The sequence below is a fragment of the Rhinichthys klamathensis genome, unplaced genomic scaffold, assembly GCF_029890125.1.
Source record: "Rhinichthys klamathensis goyatoka isolate OS25496 unplaced genomic scaffold, OSU_Roscu_1.1 h1tg000272l_1, whole genome shotgun sequence".
NCBI lineage: Eukaryota > Metazoa > Chordata > Actinopteri > Cypriniformes > Leuciscidae > Rhinichthys > Rhinichthys klamathensis.
Window position 1 is genome coordinate 1339041 of NW_026606792.1, and position 20960 is coordinate 1360000.

Here is a 20960-nt window from a genome sequence, read left to right on the forward strand (position 1 = left end):
CAGAAACATGGGACTACACACACACACATTCTATTGTAGATTAAACTGTCTCATTCAGGGTTCACATTTGTCAATGTGACAATGAATTTTGACTAAATGTGAGTGTCAATGTTAAAATAGTGATTTTATAAAGTCTAAATAAGAATTATAGAATAATATTAGTTAGTAGCATGACAAAATGACTATTTTAAACAGCAGGGGGCAGTAGAATACCACTTATTGGCTTAACATGCCATTCTTCATATCATTTGCACCTTTTTAATTGTTATAGAGGCATATTTTGTCCGATCTGTCTGAAATTTTTCACGCTTGTTTAGAGTCATGTGTCACATGTTCTGACTTGATTTGAAGAAGATCTGAGCATTCATTGAAGAGATATAGGCGTTTGGGGACACTTGGTCAAGGCTACATATTGAAGTGACCCTATTATAGCTATCCAAATGAAGAAGTTATACCTTTTCTGATAATTATTGCTCTAGAGAGTCCAGAGAATTGTACTGCACTGGTTTTAACATTATTATATGAACATTATATGATCATAGATGGAAAACCCCATTTACAGCCAATACAGGCAATTTACCATAGGAAATACATGGTTTTAAAGCTTTTTAACAGTTATAGCGCCACCTATGGTCCGATCTCCATGAAACTTTGCATGCTTCCTCACCATGGTATGACACATATGCTCATCAATTTTTGTCAAGTTCTGAGTTTTCATTTATGATTTATAGGCTTTTGAGTGTATTTTGACACACCCCTTTTCTAAATGACCCTGTTACAGTGAACCAAAGGGCAAAGTTCAACTTTTTTTTGATAATTATTGATCTAGAGCGTCCAGAGAATTGTCCTAGACTGGTCTGGTTTTGATCGGGCAAAAAACCAGGGACTAGTTCGCAAAAGTAGGTTTTTAACATATTCGTGAATATTTAATGAACGATTTGATTGACAGCAATGGTTCTAGAGGCAAAGTTGTTCACCATGAGAAGATCTATCAAATGATATGCATTTTGGGGGGATGTGTGCAACACCACGTGATTACAGAGCCGTAAAACTCGTTAGCGCCAACTAGTGGCCGATTTCTTTCAAAACTCTTACAGACCTCTTAGGCCATGAGTCGAACATGCCCATCGAGTTTCGTTCCGATTGGCCTCCGTTAACCTCGTCTCATAGGGGCTCAAACTTCATTGGTCAATGGCGGCCATGTTTTTTGAGATACGCCAATGTCCTCATAGACATACATGGGGCCTTGGACCAAGACACTGCATACCAATTTTCAAGTCAATCGGACTAACGGTCAGTCCTTTATATGTTTTTTTCATGTTATAGCGCCACCTAGTGTTCGATCGTCGCGATTTTTTTACTGTGACCTCAGATTGAACTCATGCACAACTGTACCAAGTTTGGTGAACCTACCTAATTTACTTCTGGAGTTATAGTCGTTTTAGTAAAATAGGCTCCTCCCACAACGTTCTTTTTGCGCCCCCTAGCGACCGGAAATCGAAATTTCAACTTTTTTACGATTATAATTTATATTCAGACTCCACAGAACATTTGTGCACTGGTTTGGTTCCAATCGGGCAAAAAATCAGGGACTAGTTCGCAAAAGTCGTTTTTTGACAAAATTCAAAATGGCGGAAAATCTATCATGACGGAAATGAAATCGGAGATATACGTTCTTTAAGTCAGGAGTCCAGCTTTCCAATGATATAAGACACTTGAGTCTACGATTTACGGTCTAGGAGTTATGAGCGGTTTTGCGCAATTGGTTGCTATAGCGCCACCTATGGGCCAATCGGGCTCATAATTTGATAAGCTCTCCTCGATTTTTGTACTACCATCTGACAAAGTTTCAAGTCTCTAGCACTTACGGTTTGGTCTGCACGATGCGTTTTACGGCAGAAGAATAATAATAATAATAATAATTAAAGCTGCAAGCAGCATTTTAGCGGTGTTCAAGCAGTTAAGGCCTTTCAGGCCGTTAAGCACAAAAGCATGAAAAGACATTGTTTTATGTAGCAATCATGATTTACCATGATATACTACATTTCAGTGTGATTTTTCATGATTTACCATGTTCCAGTATGATTTACCATGAATCTAACATGATTTTCCATAGTTTACCTTGATATACCATGTTATATGATGATTTACCATGATATAGCACATTCTAGAATAATTTACCAGGATTCTAGTATGATTTACCTTTTTTACTATGATTTACCATGTTTCTGGCGTTATTTACCATGATTTACCAAGTTGATAGCAAAAAAAGATTAAAAATGTCTAATGCTGCTGCTCCATCTAGTGGACAACAGTGCTATTACAGCCTACTTATACAATAGGCCATGTTTTTCATATCATTTAATCTACACACGCTCATTCTGATGTAGATAAAGACATTTGGAACTTCAGGAGCCAATGTGACTCAATTGTCACTTCAATGGACGATTTTTGACTAAATGTTATTGTAAATGTTAAAATAGTGAATTTATAAAGTCTAAATATTAATTATAGTTGAGTAATGTGACAAAATGACTTTTTTTAAACAGCAGGGGGCAGTAAAATACCACTTATTGGCTGTTAGCCTTTTTTCAAGCTGTTATAGCTGTTCTTGACCTTTTTTTAAGAAGCTATGAGCATTTATTGAAAAGATATTGGCTTTCGGTCAAGGCTACATATTGAAGTGACCCTATTATAGTCATCAAAATGAAGAAGTTATACATTTTCCTATAATTATTGTTCTAGAGAGTACAGAGCAATAGATGAATTTTGACAAAATGTGATTGTAAATGTTAAAATAATGATTTAATAAAGTCTAAATATCAATTATATATAAAAATATTAGAGAGTAGTATGATGAAATGACAGCAGGGGGCAGTAAAATACCACTTATTGGCTGTTATAGCCATCCAAGCTGTTATAGCTGTTATAGCCATCCAATTTACACTCTATTATAGCCATCCAAATGAAGTAATTATACCTTTTCTGATAATTATTGATCTAGAGAGTCCAGATAATTGTACTGCACTGGTTTTAAACATTAAGATTTGAAAATGATACGATCATAGATGGAAAAGACCATTTACAGCCAATACAGGCAATTTACCATAGGAAATGTATGGTTTTAAAGCTTTTCAACAGTTATAGCGCCACCTATTGTCCGATCTCCATGAAACTTCGCATGCTTCTTCACCATGGTATGACATATATGCTCATCAATTTTTGTGAAGTTCTGAGTTTTTATTTATGATTTATAGGCTTTTGAGTGTGTTTTGACACACCCCTTTTATAAATGACCCTGTTATAGCAAAGCAAAGGGCAAAGTTCAACTTTTTTTCGATAATTATTGATCTAGAGAGTCCATAGAATTGTCCTAGACTGGTCTGTTTCCTATCGGGCGAAAAACCAGGGACTAGTTCGCAAAAGTAGGTTTTTAACATATTCGTAAATATTTAATGAACGGTTTGATTGACAGCAATGGTTCTAGAGGCAAAGTTGTTCAACATGAGGAGATCTATCAAATGATATGCATATTGTGGGGATGTGTGCAACACCACGTGATTGCAAAGCCTCAAAACTCGTTAGCGCCAACTAGTGGCCGATTTCTTTCAAAACTCTTACAGACCTCTTGGGCCATGAGTCGAACATGCCCATAGAGTTTCGTTCCGATCGGCCTCCGTTAACCTCGTCTCACAGGTGCTCAAACTTCATTGGCCGATGGCGGCCATGTTTTTTGAGATACGCCAATATCCTTTTACACATACATGGCACCTTGGACCAAGACACTGCATACCAATTTTCAAGTCAATCGGACTAACGGTCAGGTGGCCACACCCCCTTTTATGTTTTTTTAATGTTATAGCGCCACCATGAGGCCAATCACCGCGGTTTTTTTACTGTGACCTCGAATTGAGCTCATACACATGTGTACCAAGTTTGGTGAAAATATTTCATTTCGTTCACGAGTTATACCCATTTTAGTAAAATTAGCTCCGCCTCCTTCAAACTTTTGGGCACTCCCTAGCAACCGTGAATCGAAATTTCAACTTTTTTTCGATAATTATTGATATTCAGTGTCCAGAGAATCTTTCTGCACTGGTTTGGTTCCAATCGGGAAAAAAACCAGGGACTAGTTCGCAAAAGTAGGTTTTGGACAAAACCGGAAATAGCGAAAAAATTTGCATACCGGAAATGAAATCCTTGAGGCCTTTTTTGTTCTGCTTGAGCCAAGGATTCCAATGATATAAGACACTTGATGCTGGGACATAGGGTTATTGAGATTTAAGGAAAATAGTGCCATTTTTTTGTTTTTTTGTGCTATAGCGCCACCTATGGGCCAATCGGGCTCATATTTTGATAACCTCTCCTCGATTTCTGTGCTACCTTAATCCCAAATATCAAGTCTCTAGCTCTTACGGTTTGGTCTGCACGATGCGTTTTAGGGCGGAATAATAATAATAATTAAAGCTGCTAGCAGCATTTAGCGGTGTTCAAGCAGTTAAGGCCTTTAAGGCCGTTAAGCACAAAAACATCAAAAGACATTAAGTTTTATGTAGCAAGCATTTAAACATTGACATCATAGATGGAATAGACCATGTTTTAGCATGATTTACCATGATATACCAAATTTAGTGTGATTTTTCATGATCTACCATGTTCCAGTATGATTTACCATGAATCTAGCATGATTTACCACAGTTTACCATGATTTCCCATGTTATAGGATGATTTACCATGATATACCACATTCTAGAATGATTTACCAGGATTGTAGCATGATTTACCATGATTCATCACATTGCTAGCATGATTTGCCATGATCCACCATGTAATAGTATTTTTTACTATGATTTACCATGTTTCTATCGTGATTTACCATGATTTACCACATTGCTGCATTGATGTGAAGGGCCAATAAAAATGAAGTGATAAACTCTGACAAAAAATGATTGTGTTATAATAGTTAACATGGAAAAACTGGTTTGCTTTAGTGCTTTGATTTACTGTTGAAAATCAAGTGTGTCAAAATGAGAGTGAGACAATAAGTGGTCTTCTACTGCCCTCTGCTGGCCATTCTACTTATTAATAAAGTGTTTTCACAGGTGCTTTTACACTCATATGTAGACATTTGATCACACACACACACACACATACACACAAAGTCATTATATAAATATATTTTAATGGTCTATAAGCATTTAATGTCTTTGCAAGCTATTAATCAGATTATTCAGCATTTATTCAGAAACCTAGGACTACACACACACATTCTGTTGTAGATACAGATATTTGAACTATGTGATGGAAAAAAGAAATGTTTACTGCAATTGTCCTTCAGGATTCATATTTCTCAATGTACTACAATAGTCAGTTTACCATGGTTTGTCTTAGTTTACCTTGATGTTACCTTGTTGTGACCGAATGTTACACAATAATTTATCATGATATACCACATTCTAGAATGATTCAGCAGGATTGTAGCATGATTTACTATGATTTACCACGTTGTTAGCAATTATGTGAAGCTTCAGAACAGTAAAGTGAATTGAAAGACAAAATATGATTGTGTTATTATAGTAATTGTCACATAAGGTTATTTTTTAGTGTCTGAATATATGAATGCAAAAGCACATGTGAAAAGACTATTAATAAGTATAATGTCCAGCAGAGGGTAGTAGAAGACCACTTATTGCTATAGTACCACTTTTATTTTGAACTACTTGGTTTAATCAGTATCAGGGTTTCCGCGGGGTCATAAAAAGTCATAAAACGTCTTAAATTTAATAATAAGAATTTTAGGCAATAAAAAGTCATAAAAACGTCCGGCTTTTCCATACAAGGTCATAAATTACATTTAGCCACATCTTAAATTGATATGCTCATTCATTCATTATCGCGATATAATGTTTTCTCTATAAAACGATATTAAGAGTTCGATAAATGTTAGATCATGTTTATGCGCCAAAAGCGGAACGAAACTCATTTGAACCGCGCGCGCCTCACGGAGCGTTTATCCGCTCGGCTCAAAGTCCAAACGGCAGCGTAGCGCGATCAAGCTCACTAGAGCAGACGCGTTCTTTTACTGTCTATGGTTAACTTTGATCAGTCTCGATCACGAGATCCAGTGAGAAGGACTTGAATTCAGCGAAGAACACAAATGTCTCACTGATTTAAACCAGTTTAAAGGCAGATGAAACAGCGCTGACGAACAGGAGAAACACTGTGCGCAACTATACAGTCAGAAAGCTTTTCCATCTACACATTTACATCCTTTACCATGGTTTTACTGTAACGTTAGCCTAGTAATATTAACTGCACCATGAAATGTGGGATACATATTGAATTGTATTATATTATTAATGTAGACAATGTATTAAAGGACTAATGGAATATAATTACAGTATTTATGTATTTAGGCTATAGCCTACTGTTTTTCATACATTTCATAAAGATACGTGCCATCAAAGTCAGGCAACACAAACCTGTTTCAAGACTTGAAACAATATCCCCCATTAGCACATGCAGAAACTAAGAAATTAATTTTGAAATAAAGATATTATTTTTGTTAAGGAAAAAATACAAATGTTTGAATGTTCTACCTCAGATTTGTGAAATGTTCACCTGTTTGGCAAGTGTTTGTCATGATATGTTTTGACAATAAAGAGTAGTTTAAAACCACAATTAACGCTCTGGTTTCTACAACTTTCAGTTAGGAACAAAAATCTGCCTTCAAAGTTCAAAGAAATAAAGAATTGACATTTATCGTCATAATTATCGATATTGACTGATATTATCGTGATAAGTGTTGTGTTGTTCCTGTGTTATTGATACTTAGGAAAAGGGAGACTTCAGTTTGTTACTCTTAAGAAAATGGAACCTTTAAATAATTAAACTTATTACTTTTAATGAAAGTCAATAAAAAAAGACTTTTGAAAGGAAGTTATTTTTCGTAATTCGAGTAGGTCATAAATTTAAATAATATTGGTCATAAAAAGGTCTTAAAAGGTCTTAAATTTGACTGACTAAACCCTGCAGAAACCCTGAGTATTGTGCACTAAAGCAAACCAGTCTTTCAATGTGAATACCATTATGCATGCTTACACACACACACAAACACACACACACACACACACAATTGTGGGTTATGATATTGTGAAAATCTCTTTTTGTGGTCCTTAAGCATTTCAGATATTTATTTGTGATGTAAAAATATTAAACTTTCTAATAAATCATTATTTAATATTATATTATAAGCATTTGTTTGTTAGCCATTGCTGAAAACTGGTTAAAAAAGATTAAAAATATCTAATGCTGTTGCTCCCTCTAGTGGACAACAGCGGTTTTACAGCCTACATAAACGGTTGAAATGAATGACAGGAAATTCGTTTTTTTTTTTTACTTATATCTCGGGAACGAGAAAGTGAAAAAATCTGAAACTCAGAACTTAGATAGGGTTAGAGGAGCCCTCTTGAACAAGACCATCCCCGTGTTGCTGAGTGATTGCTGTCGGGAGTAATGTCCGTTTAAATGCATATCTTTGTGGGCTTATATCTCGGGAATGCCCAGGCCAAATCGCACCAAACTCGAATCGAAGCTAGATGAGGACGAGCCCTTTCCAACAAGCTCTTCCACAAGGATCTAGATGGTGTGGATCAAGAGTTACAGCCGTTTCAAGTTGGGGTTCTCACAGATTAGCGATCCGCGGGGGGGCGCTCCCGAGCCCCGCGACGAAAGATTTGGATCAAGATCCCCGAGAGGACCTTACCATCAAAATTTGAGCGGGCAGAGACTATCCGTTTTCGAGTTATGAGTGAATTCGTGCTTGGGGGGGCGTGGCCCAATGTTTTACTTTCGTTTTGAGGCTTCCTGTGACAATTAATTATAGAGGCAAATTTTGTCTGATTTGTCTGAAATTTTTCAATGCCGTACAGAGTGATATTACACATGTTCTTGACCTTTTTTAAAGAAGATCTGAGCATTCATTTAAGAGATCAGCATTTACAGCCAATACAGGCAATTTGCCATTGGAAATGTATGGTTTTAAAGCTTTTTGACAGTTATAGCGCCAACTATGGTCCGATCTCCATGAAACTTTGCATGCTTCTTCACCATGTTATGACACATATGCTCACCAATTTTTGTTTAGTTCTGAGTTTTTATTTATGATTTATAGGCTTTTGTGTGTATTTGACACGCCCCTTTTCTAAATGACCCTGTTATAGCCATACGAAAAATGCAAAAGTTCAACTTTTTTTCAATGATTATTGATCTAGAGAGTCCAGAGAATTGTCCTAGACTGGTCTGGTTCCGATCGGGCAAAAATCCAGGGACTAGTTCGCAAAAGTAGGTTTTTAACATATTCGTGAATATTTAATGAACGATTTGATTGACAGCAATGGTTCTAGAGGCAAAGTTGTTCATCCTGAGGAGATCTATCAAATGATATGCATATTTTCGGGATGTGTGCAACACCACGTGATTACAGAGCCGTAAAACTCGTTAGCGCCAACTAGTGGCCAATTTCTTTCAAAACTCTTACAGACCTCTTGGGCCATGAGTCAAACATGTCCGTCAAGTTTCGTTCCGATTGGCCTCCGTTAACCTCGTGTAATAGGTGCTCAAATTCATTGGCCGATGGCGGCCATGTTTTTTGAGTTACACCAATTTCCTCATACACATACATGGCACCTTGGACCAAGACACTGCATACCAATTTTTAAGTCAATCGGACTAACGGTCAGGTGGTCATAGCCCGATTTAGGTTTTTTGTGTGTTATAGCGCCACCTAGTGTTAGGTCGACGCGATTTTTTTACTGTGACCTCAGATTGAACTCATACACATGTGTTCCAAGATTGGTGAAGATATCTCATTTACTTCTCGAGTTATAGCCATATTAGTAAAATAGGCTCCTCCCACAACGATCATTTTACTCCCCCTAGCGACCGTGAATCGAAAATTCAACTTTTTTTCAATGATTATTGATATTCAGACTCCAGAGAACATGTATGCATTTGTCTGGTTTTGATCGGGCGAAAAACCAGGGACTAGTTCGCAAAAGTAGGTTTTTGACAAAATTCAAAATGGCGGAAAAATTTGCATACCGGAAATGAAATCGGAGATATACGTTTTGTTCTTCAGGCCTCCAGCTTTCCAATGATATAAGACACTTGAGTCTACGACATACGGTTTAGGAGTTATGAGCAGTTTCGCGCAATTGATTGCTGTAGCGCCACCTATAGGCCAATCGGGGTCATACTTTCTGAGGCTCTCCTCGATTTTTGTACTACCATCTGACAAAGTTTCAGAGCTCCAGCACTTACGGTTTGTTCTGCACGATGCGTTTTACGGCAGAAGAATAATAATAATAATAATAATAATAATAATAATAAAAATCAGTACAAATACAATAGGTTTTCAGCACTTCGTGCTTGAACACCTAATAATTAAAGCTGCTAGCAGCATTTAGCGGTGTTCAAGCAGTTAAGGCCTTTAAGGCCGTTAAGCACAAAAACATCAAAAGACATTAAGTTTTATGTAGCAAGCATTTAAACATTGACATCATAGATGGAATAGACCATGTTTTAGCATGATTTACCATGATATACCAAATTTAGTGTGATTTTTCATGATCTACCATGTTCCAGTATGATTTACCATGAATCTAGCATGATTTACCACAGTTTACCATGATTTCCCATGTTATAGGATGATTTACCATGATATACCACATTCTAGAATGATTTACCAGGATTGTAGCATGATTTACCATGATTCATCACATTGCTAGCATGATTTGCCATGATCCACCATGTAATAGTATTTTTTACTATGATTTACCATGTTTCTATCGTGATTTACCATGATTTACCACATTGCTGCATTGATGTGAAGGGCCAATAAAAATGAAGTGATAAACTCTGACAAAAAATGATTGTGTTATAATAGTTAACATGGAAAAACTGGTTTTCTTTAGTGCTTTGATTTACTGTTGAAAATCAAGTGTGTCAAAATGAGAGTGAGACAATAAGTGGTCTTCTACTGCCCTCTGCTGGCCTTCTACTTATTAATAAAGTGTTTTCACAGGTGCTTTTACACTCATATGTAGACATTTGATCACACACACACACACACATACACACAAAGTCATTATATAAATATATTTTAATGGTCTATAAGCATTTAATGTCTTTGCAAGCTATTAATCAGATTATTCAGCATTTATTCAGAAACCTAGGACTACACACACACATTCTGTTGTAGATACAGATATTTGAACTATGTGATGGAAAAAAGAAATGTTTACTGCAATTGTCCTTCAGGATTCATATTTCTCAATGTACTACAATAGTCAGTTTACCATGGTTTGTCTTAGTTTACCTTGATGTTACCTTGTTGTGACCGAATGTTACACAATAATTTATCATGATATACCACATTCTAGAATGATTCAGCAGGATTGTAGCATGATTTACTATGATTTACCACGTTGTTAGCAATTATGTGAAGCTTCAGAACAGTAAAGTGAATTGAAAGACAAAATATGATTTTGTTATTATAGTAATTGTCACATAAGGTTATTTTTTAGTGTCTGAATATATGAATGCAAAAGCACATGTGAAAAGACTATTAATAAGTATAATGTCCAGCAGAGGGTAGTAGAAGACCACTTATTGCTATAGTACCACTTTTATTTTGAACTACTTGGTTTAATCAGTATCAGGGTTTCCGCGGGGTCATAAAAAGTCATAAAACGTCTTAAATTTAATAATAAGAATTTTAGGCCATAAAAACGTCCGGCTTTTCCATACAAGGTCATAAATTACATTTAGCCACATCTTAAATTTATATGCTCATTCATTCATTATCGCGATATAATGTTTTCTCTATAAAACGATATTAAGAGTTCGATAAATGTTAGATCATGTTTATGCGCCAAAAGCGGAACGAAACTCATTTGAACCGCGCGCGCCTCACGGAGCGTTTATCCGCTCGGCTCAAAGTCCAAACGGCAGCGTAGCGTGATCAAGCTCACTAGAGCAGACGCGTTCTTTTACTGTCTATGGTTAACTTTGATCAGTCTCGATCACGAGATCCAGTGAGAAGCACTTGAATTCAGCGAAGAACACAAATGTCTCAGTGATTTAAACCAGTTTAAAGGCAGATGAAACAGCGCTGACGAACAGGAGAAACACTGTGCGCAACTATACAGTCAGAAAGCTTTTCCATCTACACATTTACATCCTTTACCATGGTTTTACTGTAACGTTAGCCTAGTAATATTAACTGCACCATGAAATGTGGGATACATATTGAATTGTATTATATTATTAATGTAGACAATGTATTAAAGGACTAATGGAATATAATTACAGTATTTATGTATTTAGGCTATAGCCTACTGTTTTTCATACATTTCATAAAGATACGTGCCATCAAAGTCAGGCAACACAAACCTGTTTCAAGACTTGAAACAATATCCCCCATTAGCACATGCAGAAACTAAGAAATTAATTTTGAAATAAAGATATTATTTTTGTTAAGGAAAAAATACAAATGTTTGAATGTTCTACCTCAGATTTGTGAAATGTTCACCTGTTTGGCAAGTGTTTGTCATGATATGTTTTGACAATAAAGAGTAGTTTAAAACCACAATTAACACTCTGGTTTCTACAACTTTCAGTTAGGAACAAAAATCTGCCTTCAAAGTTCAAAGAAATAAAGAATTGACATTTATCGTCATAATTATCGATATTGACTGATATTATCGTGATAAGTGTTGTGTTGTTCCTGTGTTATTGATACTTAGGAAAAGGGAGCCTTCAGTTTGTTACTCTTAAGAAAATGGAACCTTTAAATAATTAAACTTATTACTTTTAATGAAAGTCAATAAAAAAAGACTTTTGAAAGGAAGTTATTTTTCGTAATTCGAGTAGGTCATAAATTTAAATAATATTGGTCATAAAAAGGTCTTAAAAGGTCTTAAATTTGACTGACTAAACCCTGCAGAAACCCTGAGTATTGTGCACTAAAGCAAACCAGTCTTTCAATGTGAATACCATTATGCATGCTTACACACACACACAAACACACACACACACAATTGTGGGTTATGATATTGTGAAAATCTCTTTTTGTGGTCCTTAAGCATTTCAGATATTTATTTGTGATGTAAAAATATTAAACTTTCTAATAAATCATTATTTAATATTATATTATAAGCATTTGTTTGTTAGCCATTGCTGAAAACTGGTTAAAAAAGATTAAAAATATCTAATGCTGTTGCTCCCTCTAGTGGACAACAGCGGTTTTACAGCCTACATAAACGGTTGAAATGAATGACAGGAAATTCGTTTTATTTTTTTACTTATATCTCGGGAACGAGAAAGTGAAAAAATCTGAAACTCAGAACTTAGATAGGGTTAGAGGAGCCCTCTTGAACAAGACCATCCCCGTGTTGCTGAGTGATTGCTGTCGGGAGTAATGTCCGTTTAAATGCATATCTTTGTGGGCTTATATCTCGGGAATGCCCAGGCCAAATCGCACCAAACTCGAATCGAAGCTAGATGAGGACGAGCCCTTTCCAACAAGCTCTTCCACAAGGATCTAGGTGGTGTGGATCAAGAGTTACAGCCGTTTCAAGTTGGGGTTCTCACAGATTAGCGATCCGCGGGGGGGCGCTCCCGAGCCCCGCGACGAAAGATTTGGATCAAGATCCCCGAGAGGACCTTACCATCAAAAATTGAGCGGGCAGAGACTTTCCGTTTTCGAGTTATGAGTGAATTCGTGCTTGGGGGGGCGTGGCCCAATGTTTTACTTTCGTTTTGAGGCTTCCTGTGACAATTAATTATAGAGGCAAATTTTGTCTGATTTGTCTGAAATTTTTCAATGCCGTACAGAGTGATATTACACATGTTCTTGACCTTTTTTAAAGAAGATCTGAGCATTCATTCAAGAGATCAGCATTTACAGCCAATACAGGCAATTTGCCATAGGAAATGTATGGTTTTAAAGCTTTTTGACAGTTATAGCGCCAAGTATGGTCCGATCTCCATGAAACTTTGCATGCTTCTTCACCATGTTATGACACATATGCTCACCAATTTTTGTTTAGTTCTGAGTTTTTATTTATGATTTATAGGCTTTTGTGTGTATTTGACACGCCCCTTTTCTAAATGACCCTGTTATAACCATACGAAAAATGCAAAAGTTCAACTTTTTTTCAATGATTATTGATCTAGAGAGTCCAGAGAATTGTCCTAGACTGGTCTGGTTCCGATCGGGCGAAAATCCAGGGACTAGTTCGCAAAAGTAGGTTTTTAACATATTCGTGAATATTTAATGAACGATTTGATTGACAGCAATGGTTCTAGAGGCAAAGTTGTTCAGCCTGAGGAGATCTATCAAATGATATGCATATTTTGGGGATGTGTGCAACACCACCTGATTACAGAGCCGTAAAACTTGTTAGCACCAACTAGTGGCCAATTTCTTTCAAAACTCTTACAGACCTCTTGGGCCATGAGTCAAACATGCCCATCGAGTTTCGTTCCGATTGGCCTCCGTTAACCTCATGTAATAGGTGCTCAAATTCATTGGCCGATGGCGGCCATGTTTTTTGAGTTACGCCAATTTCCTCATACACATACATGGCACCTTGGACCAAGACACTGCATACCAATTTTTAAGTCAATCGGACTAACGGTCAGGTGGTCATAGCCCGATTTAGGTTTTTTGTGTGTTATAGCGCCACCTAGTGTTAGGTCGACGCGATTTTTTTACTGTGACCTCAGATTGAACTCATACACATGTGTTCCAAGATTGGTGAAGATATCTCATTTACTTCTCGAGTTATAGCCATATTAGTAAAATAGGCTCCTCCCACAACGATCATTTTACTCCCCCTAGCGACCGTGAATCGAAAATTCAACTTTTTTTCAATGATTATTGATATTCAGACTCCAGAGAACATGTATGCATTTGTCTGGTTTTGATCGGGCGAAAAACCAGGGACTAGTTCGCAAAAGTAGGTTTTTGACAAAATTCAAAATGGCGGAAAAATTTGCATACCGGAAATGAAATCGGAGATATACGTTTTGTTCTTCAGGCCTCCAGCTTTCCAATGATATAAGACACTTGAGTCTACGACATACGGTTTAGGAGTTATGAGCAGTTTCGCGCAATTGATTGCTGTAGCGCCACCTATAGGCCAATCGGGGTCATACTTTCTGAGGCTCTCCTCGATTTTTGTACTACCATCTGACAAAGTTTCAGAGCTCCAGCACTTACGGTTTGTTCTGCACGATGCGTTTTACGGCAGAAGAATAATAATAATAATAATAATAATAATAATAATAAAAATCAGTACAAATACAATAGGTTTTCAGCACTTCGTGCTTGAACACCTAATAATAAAAATCCTTACAATTACAATAGGTTTTCAGCACTTCGTGCTTGAACACCTAATAAGGATACCGAGTCAGGGAGCAGTCGAACTACACAGCCATTGCTACCGGAGGGTCACGTGATCTCCATCTGCTTTATACATTTTAGGATTATTCTCAAATTCATATTGTGTTAGGGGGGCAGGATTATTACGCAATTTTAATCAGACAATTTGACCGGAGAGATTTAATTTTGTCGGACATTTCATTTTTTTCCCGGCCAATGTCCGGTAATTACCGGACAACGGAAACCCTGTTGTGTGTGTGTGTGTGTGAAACAGCTCCAGTGAGCCGTCCTCCAGCAGGCACAGCACAGTCGGTGTGTGTGTGTGTGTGTGTACCTGCACCGACAGCAGTGTCTCCAGCCGCTTCTGGTCCTCCTGCAGCTTCTGCGGCACAGCACAGTCAGTGTGTGTGTGTGTGTGTGTGTACCTGCACCGACAGCAGTGTCTCCAGCCGCTTCTGGTCCTCCTGCAGCTTCTCTTCTCTGCGACGGCTGTTGATCTCTTGCAGTCGCCGGAGCTGTTGAGCTCTCCTCTCGTTCCTCTCCTCCGCGCTCACACACACACCCGCTGTCCTCCCGGAGAACGGCAGCTGCACGCGGTGGACCTCCCGCTCGTAGAACACAGGACTGCGCCAGTTATCCAGCTCTGCCACACAGTTTATAAAAGCAAACTCGAGGTTGACTCAAACCCCAAATAGTGATTAGCGATAGTGAATAGTGGTATGCGTCAATTTTTGTAACATACTTTTTAAGTAATCCCAACTTGGAATAATTTTACTTAAAATTAACAAGAAAACCTTTGTTATACATACTTAAATATTTGAGTTCACGCAACATTCTTTACTTAAAAGTAGCATATATTTTTAAGTAAAGAATGTTGCGTGAACTCAAATATTTAAGTATGTATAACAAAGGTTTTCTTGTTAATTTTAAGTAAAATTATTCCAAGTTGGGATTACTTAAAAAGTATGTTACAAAAATGGTGCATATATATTTTAAGTAAATCCAACACATCATTTTTTAGAGTGTGCTGGTAGTCCGGGGCGATGTAGCTGTGCTGTAACGTGTGTGTGTGTGTGTGTGTGTGCTCACCCTGCTGGTAGTCCGGGGCGATGTAGCTGTGCTGTAACGTGTGTGTGTGTGTGTGTGTGTGTGTGTGTGTGTGTGTGTGTGTGCTCACCCTGCTGGTAGTCCGGGGCGATGTAGCTGTGCTGTAACGTGTGTGTGTGTGTGTGTGTGTGTGTGTGTGTGTGTGTGTGTGTGTGTGTGTGTGTGTGTGCTCACCCTGCTGGTAGTCCGGGGCGATGTAGCTGTGCCGGTGCAGGAGCTCCTCCATGCGGCTCAGGGTGAGCGAGGGCTGGTTCGCGGGGTATTTCAGCTGCAGGAGTCTCTGGAGATACGAGGCGGCCTGACCTCCCCCCAGATTCACACGCTTGCAGTTCACAGAGTCCAGCCTGCGAATATTTTAATTTTCGAATATTCGATCTGTAATTATTCTGTAACTTTTTTTTATGTAAAATATATACGAATTTTACTATGTTGCTTTGCTGGCCGTAAATGCAAAGAATCCATGATAAATCCCGAGCACTAACTCGCAGATCCGAGATGATAACTTATATTTGATAACTTCTAACTATTCGATAGCAAAATGATTTTGAGACATATGCTAATTTCAGTTTTGTCGAGGGAGAGCGGTTTAACAACAGAAACCCCAAAGTGCTGTTATAAACTTCGCTTAGCACACAGTTATCTGTGTGACTGCAACGTCTGTCAGCGCAGCGCGTTTCCTCACTCGATCATGAGGATATTATTGTTTTCTAAACATGAGCGTGAACCAATATAAACTCGACAACCGTATGGTGGCGCGAGTGTGCTGCGGTACCTGCCGTTGATGACGGGCAGCACGTGAGAGCAGTGATGCCCGGAGGACAGCACCAGGCCTGTGGAGGGCGCTGCGTCACTGTTCCAGTAGAGGCTGAAGAGGCTGTCCACGCCGTACGCCACCCGCGGCACGCCGTAGCCCTCGAACAGCAGCTCGGACATCATCTGTCTGCAGTGCAGCGGGTTACAGGCCGGCTCCGTCACCACCACCGGGTGATCCACGCGGCCCTGCGCACACAGGGAGAGGAGGGCCTGAGCCATACTGAAGGAAAATGCAATACGATAATGCTTAAAGTGTGTCAAAATAAACTTAAATTATCCTTATAGGGGCTATATGGAACTTTTTCCCCAAAATAAACGTAACAATAGCCTTTTTATTTTACCATTTATGACTTAAACATCTCCTGATGAGCATACTGACACCTTGTCCGCTCACATTGGGTGCACCTATAAGCCTGCATCCTATTTTTCCTATTTTCTGTCGGGTCGGAAATTTCCCGCGCTGTCTGCGGATGTGACATCAAGCGCGTTCATGTTAAACGTTTCAGATCACTCTGCCACCACCGCTAGTCAGCAAGTAGCCTACACTCGCAAGCAGTGCAAAGGATTTTGCAAATACACAGAAGAGACCCAGGACAACTCGGACACCAACAGTAAGTCCACAGAAGACTAAAAAAGTTAAACCCCTGACAAGTGGCCGAAAAAGATCGAAGATTGAGAGCGACCGGCGCCGAGCAAGGACTAGAGTGAACATCGGCTTCGCATTTGAGCCTTGGAGGGAGCTCAGATCTGTGTTGGGAATACGAAGTGACCCAGAAATGGCTTTATTTCTTCTGAAAAGGTAACACGTGATAAAACTGTTCATTGAAATAGCACTGTGTTGTTTTCAGTTCACTTGTAAATGCTGTTAGTGAAGTGTGCACGTACGAGCGCGCGCTGCGAGAGTGAGCAGAAAGGAAGAGCAGATCTGTTTTTTGGCCACAGGTGTCAGTCACGCGTTTAAATTTCAGAAAAACGCATATAGCCTCTTTAAAATGTTTGTTTTTTTGCCGAGAAAGTATCCCTACAGCTTCTGAAAGTGAACGGCGGTGTTTTACTGTCGCATAAGAAGTGTTATTTTAACATCAGTGTAAAGCACAGGGTTCAGGTTATCCTACATAAGGTTTAACAACAGAACGTGAATAATCAAATGTAAAAATAAAACACTGCTTAGTTTTCACTGTATGAATGAAATACTGATTCTTATTAAAGCTACATAAGTTATTCAGCCGAGAGCAGCGAGAGATTTCCTCTTCGTCTTTTGCTCATGACTCCAGTTATTGCAAGCCGTTGTGATATGCATATCACGATATATACATTTTGGATATACTGTGCAGCGCTAGAAGGTGGCATTAGACAACTCTGCCTACAGGAGTCCTTCACGTGGGGGGAGTGGACAAACACGGGTGCTTTACTAGCATCTCAGCATCAAAACAGAAGAGTCCATCGCTACATGGACACACTCGTCACCCGGGCTTGATCATGTGAAAACCCAACACCCATCAGTAAGATCAGTTTTTTAGCGATGGATCGTGCACCCAATACCGTCCGAAGGGCAACTTCTGTATGTGTAGCACAGAGCTGTTCAAGAAGGGCTTCAAGAAAGGCACATGGAGCTTCTTTGAAGCAAGCCACGGGAGAGGTGCACCGGACTGACTGGGTGGAGGTTAAGGGCGCTTTCACACCTGAAAGTCCAAACCAAGGTTCATGTTTTGATACATTTTCACACTGCAAAGTTTTGGTTTGGTTTCACATTGCAATTATGTGAGCGCACTAAAGAGCTCTACATGACACACTTGCGTCCTGTCGTCATCTATGTGGGCTGCTTGACACTGATTGGTTTGTAAGCGGACGTGCGTCTGACGTCAGCGTGTTGTCAGTTCGGCGGGTAACTTTGACAAGAATGAATGAACAGACAAGTATCGTTGCCACTATACTGTTATTATGTTATTGTTATTACTGCCAGTGCCAGCAGCACCAGCTATACTCCAGGCTAGTTCATATTCGCCATCGTTGTGCGAACATGTCATCGTCTCCGGCCGGAGAGGAGGAGAAGACTGCAAGCAATCCTGCGGGAACCACCGGATCCTCCTGTGAATGCTCTGGAAGTCCGAGCCATACAGAAAATGCGTTCACACTAGAAACGAACCAAACCTTTGTTCAGTTTGATCCGGACCGAGACTCTCTTTTCATAGGACCAAATTCCATCTGTTTGGTCCGGACCGAGACTACTGTGGTCCAGGGGAGCGTTCACACCTGTCATTTTGATTCGGATCAAACTGAAAAGTCAGAAAATCCAGACTAAACAAGGTAGGTGTGAAAGGGCCCTTAAAATGAACGGCGGAGACTGGTCTCTGGTCAGTGAAGGAGAAGACATTAAAAATGGCAAGAAATTGTATGATTGTCTACTGATTGTCCGACCTCTATACAGCCGTCCTACAGTGATGAGGAGAGCTGTACAGGAGATGCCAAACCGGCTCCCGGGGGTTCCTTCAACAATGAGCCTCCAGCAGACGATCACTCACACCAGGAACCATCCTCTACATTTTAGTTTCCATATCAGTAATGCATGAGACAGTTCATTTTCAAGGTCATTAAAGATCTGTAAATCAGATGTATTTGATAGGATTGAATTGTTGGTTTTACATTTAAAATGGTTTCAAAAGTTTCAGAGTCTGGCTGTTACGTTTGGTATGGGTTTTGTTTCAGGTCTTTTATTTTAAAGTTTAGGCTAGTCATAGTTCCCGTTTGTCTTGTGATTCCCGTTAGTGTGTTATATTCTCATTGGTTCTTGTTTGTTCAGTTCTGTTTTCTCATTGGTTCATTGTCTGATTGTTCACAGGTGTTTCCTGTTAGTCAATAGTCTGTGTATATAAATAGCCCCCATGCCACCCATTATATTGCCCATTATATTTAGTCTAGCTTAGTTTCCTGAAACTGAGTGTCATGTTCATGTCAAGTGTTTTTATTTTGTTCACACTTATTTTAATAAAGCTGCACTGTTCTCACTGCAACTCGACTCAGTGGGCCTTATTACACTGGCAGAAAATGTGGTTGTTTTTGATCTTTTAACTATGGGTGGTCAACTCTGTTTGTTTAGTGTTTTACTTAAAAAAATGATCATGTATGTTTTATTGTTAACAAATTGAGTTTTAAAGGATTTAATTAGAGGAAATGCACACTATTGGCAACTTTTCAGTTAAAATTGTTGAACTTTTTACTCCAAAACAAAAAGTCTATATCTTATTATGCTTAAAGTGGCATGGATGAAAAGACAAAAGTTATCTTAGGGATGACAGGTTTTAAAAATGTCTTAGATTTGTATTTAATAACCTATATATTTGACCCAATTTGTCTATAACAGAGTTGACAGGTTTTTCTGTACATTGATTTTCAGAATTGATATATTTTAAATCTTACAAGTTTAAGATCAGCAAATATTAAAAATGTTGAATTTAAAGTGCAGTCTATGAAAATAAAGGTTAACAGAAGAAAAAACAACCCTGTTTTTTGTTTTCTTTCTCTACTTGAAATGTAGCCGCAATTCTGGAATGAGTCACATGTGAAACACTAAACTGATTGCCTAAAGTTTGGCAAAATTCTTCTGCAAATGTGTGGACAGAGACTGGCTGGAACTTCTCCCACCGACACACATCAGATCAGTACCTGTGTGTTTATTCCGAGGTGCATGAAGATGTAATCGAAGATGAGCTCCTGAATGTCGAAGTTCACCACCGCGTCGCGGTCAAACGCGCTCTTGAGGCTCCAGCGCAGCGGCTCGACGCTCGCGATGTCGTTCCCCACGTGCGCGTCACTGCGCGCGGCTCCTCTGACGCGTGCCGCTGCCGCCCTGAATACGAGCCGCGGCGAATCGCACCGCGCTGGACCCACGCTCGCCCAGCCCGCGCGGCACTGGAACGAGCCGTTATCCACCACTACCGGCGCCGGACAGGGCTCGAGGCACTCCCTCTCCACCGCGAACACGGGGTCCGGCGTGCACTTATAATCCTCAAAGGTGTAAACATTGCGGTTATTATTCATGATGAACCGCACACACGGGCAGTCAACTCGGTCTTCTTCGTCACCATTGACGGTTGTTTGTGTTGGGTTCTCTGCTCACTACCGCCGCCGGTCGTTCGCGGACAGTTCGACTTATATTGTGTCACTTAGAGAGGTCATTATTTATCACATTTTAAAACTACATTTACAGTAACACCAAAGTGAAACGCTCGGCTGGGGGAAATAATTAATTGCAGGTTTAATGTAGCCTATGTTTCTAGTTTAATGTGATAGAATCATCTACTGTCCAAGGAAGAACATGTGCTTGTGATGAGCACACTTCATAACCATTGGAACTGACCACCATTGAGGTTCCCATACACTTTTCTGATTGTATATAATGAACGTTGTGAAATAATTGATAATATATTAAGTCTAATTTGGGGCTGAGAGAGGAAGAGTATTGCATAACTGTGCCCGGAAGGAGAATAACTTCATTTAACACAGATTTAGCCTAATATGTTCTTTGCCAAAGACTGTAAAAACTATAAACTCAATTTAACAACACAAGCTAAATATATTGCCATTATTCTTG

At 39.0% G+C, this 20960-nt stretch overlaps 1 protein-coding gene across 1 annotated transcript in view; it reads right to left on the bottom strand.

The window, feature by feature from the left end:
• Window positions 1-20408, bottom strand: part of actr5 (actin related protein 5) — a 40899-nt gene extending 20491 nt beyond the window's left edge. Inside the window, exons 1-4 of the mRNA XM_056268441.1 lie at window positions 20033-20408; window positions 16329-16555; window positions 15731-15900; window positions 14875-15092 (exon numbers count right to left, since the gene is read on the bottom strand). Coding sequence (XP_056124416.1) covers window positions 14875-15092; window positions 15731-15900; window positions 16329-16555; window positions 20033-20407 — 990 coding nt within the window. The 5' untranslated portion in view covers window position 20408. The remainder of the gene's footprint in view (window positions 1-14874; window positions 15093-15730; window positions 15901-16328; window positions 16556-20032) is intronic.
• Window positions 20409-20960: the final 552 nt, after the last annotated feature.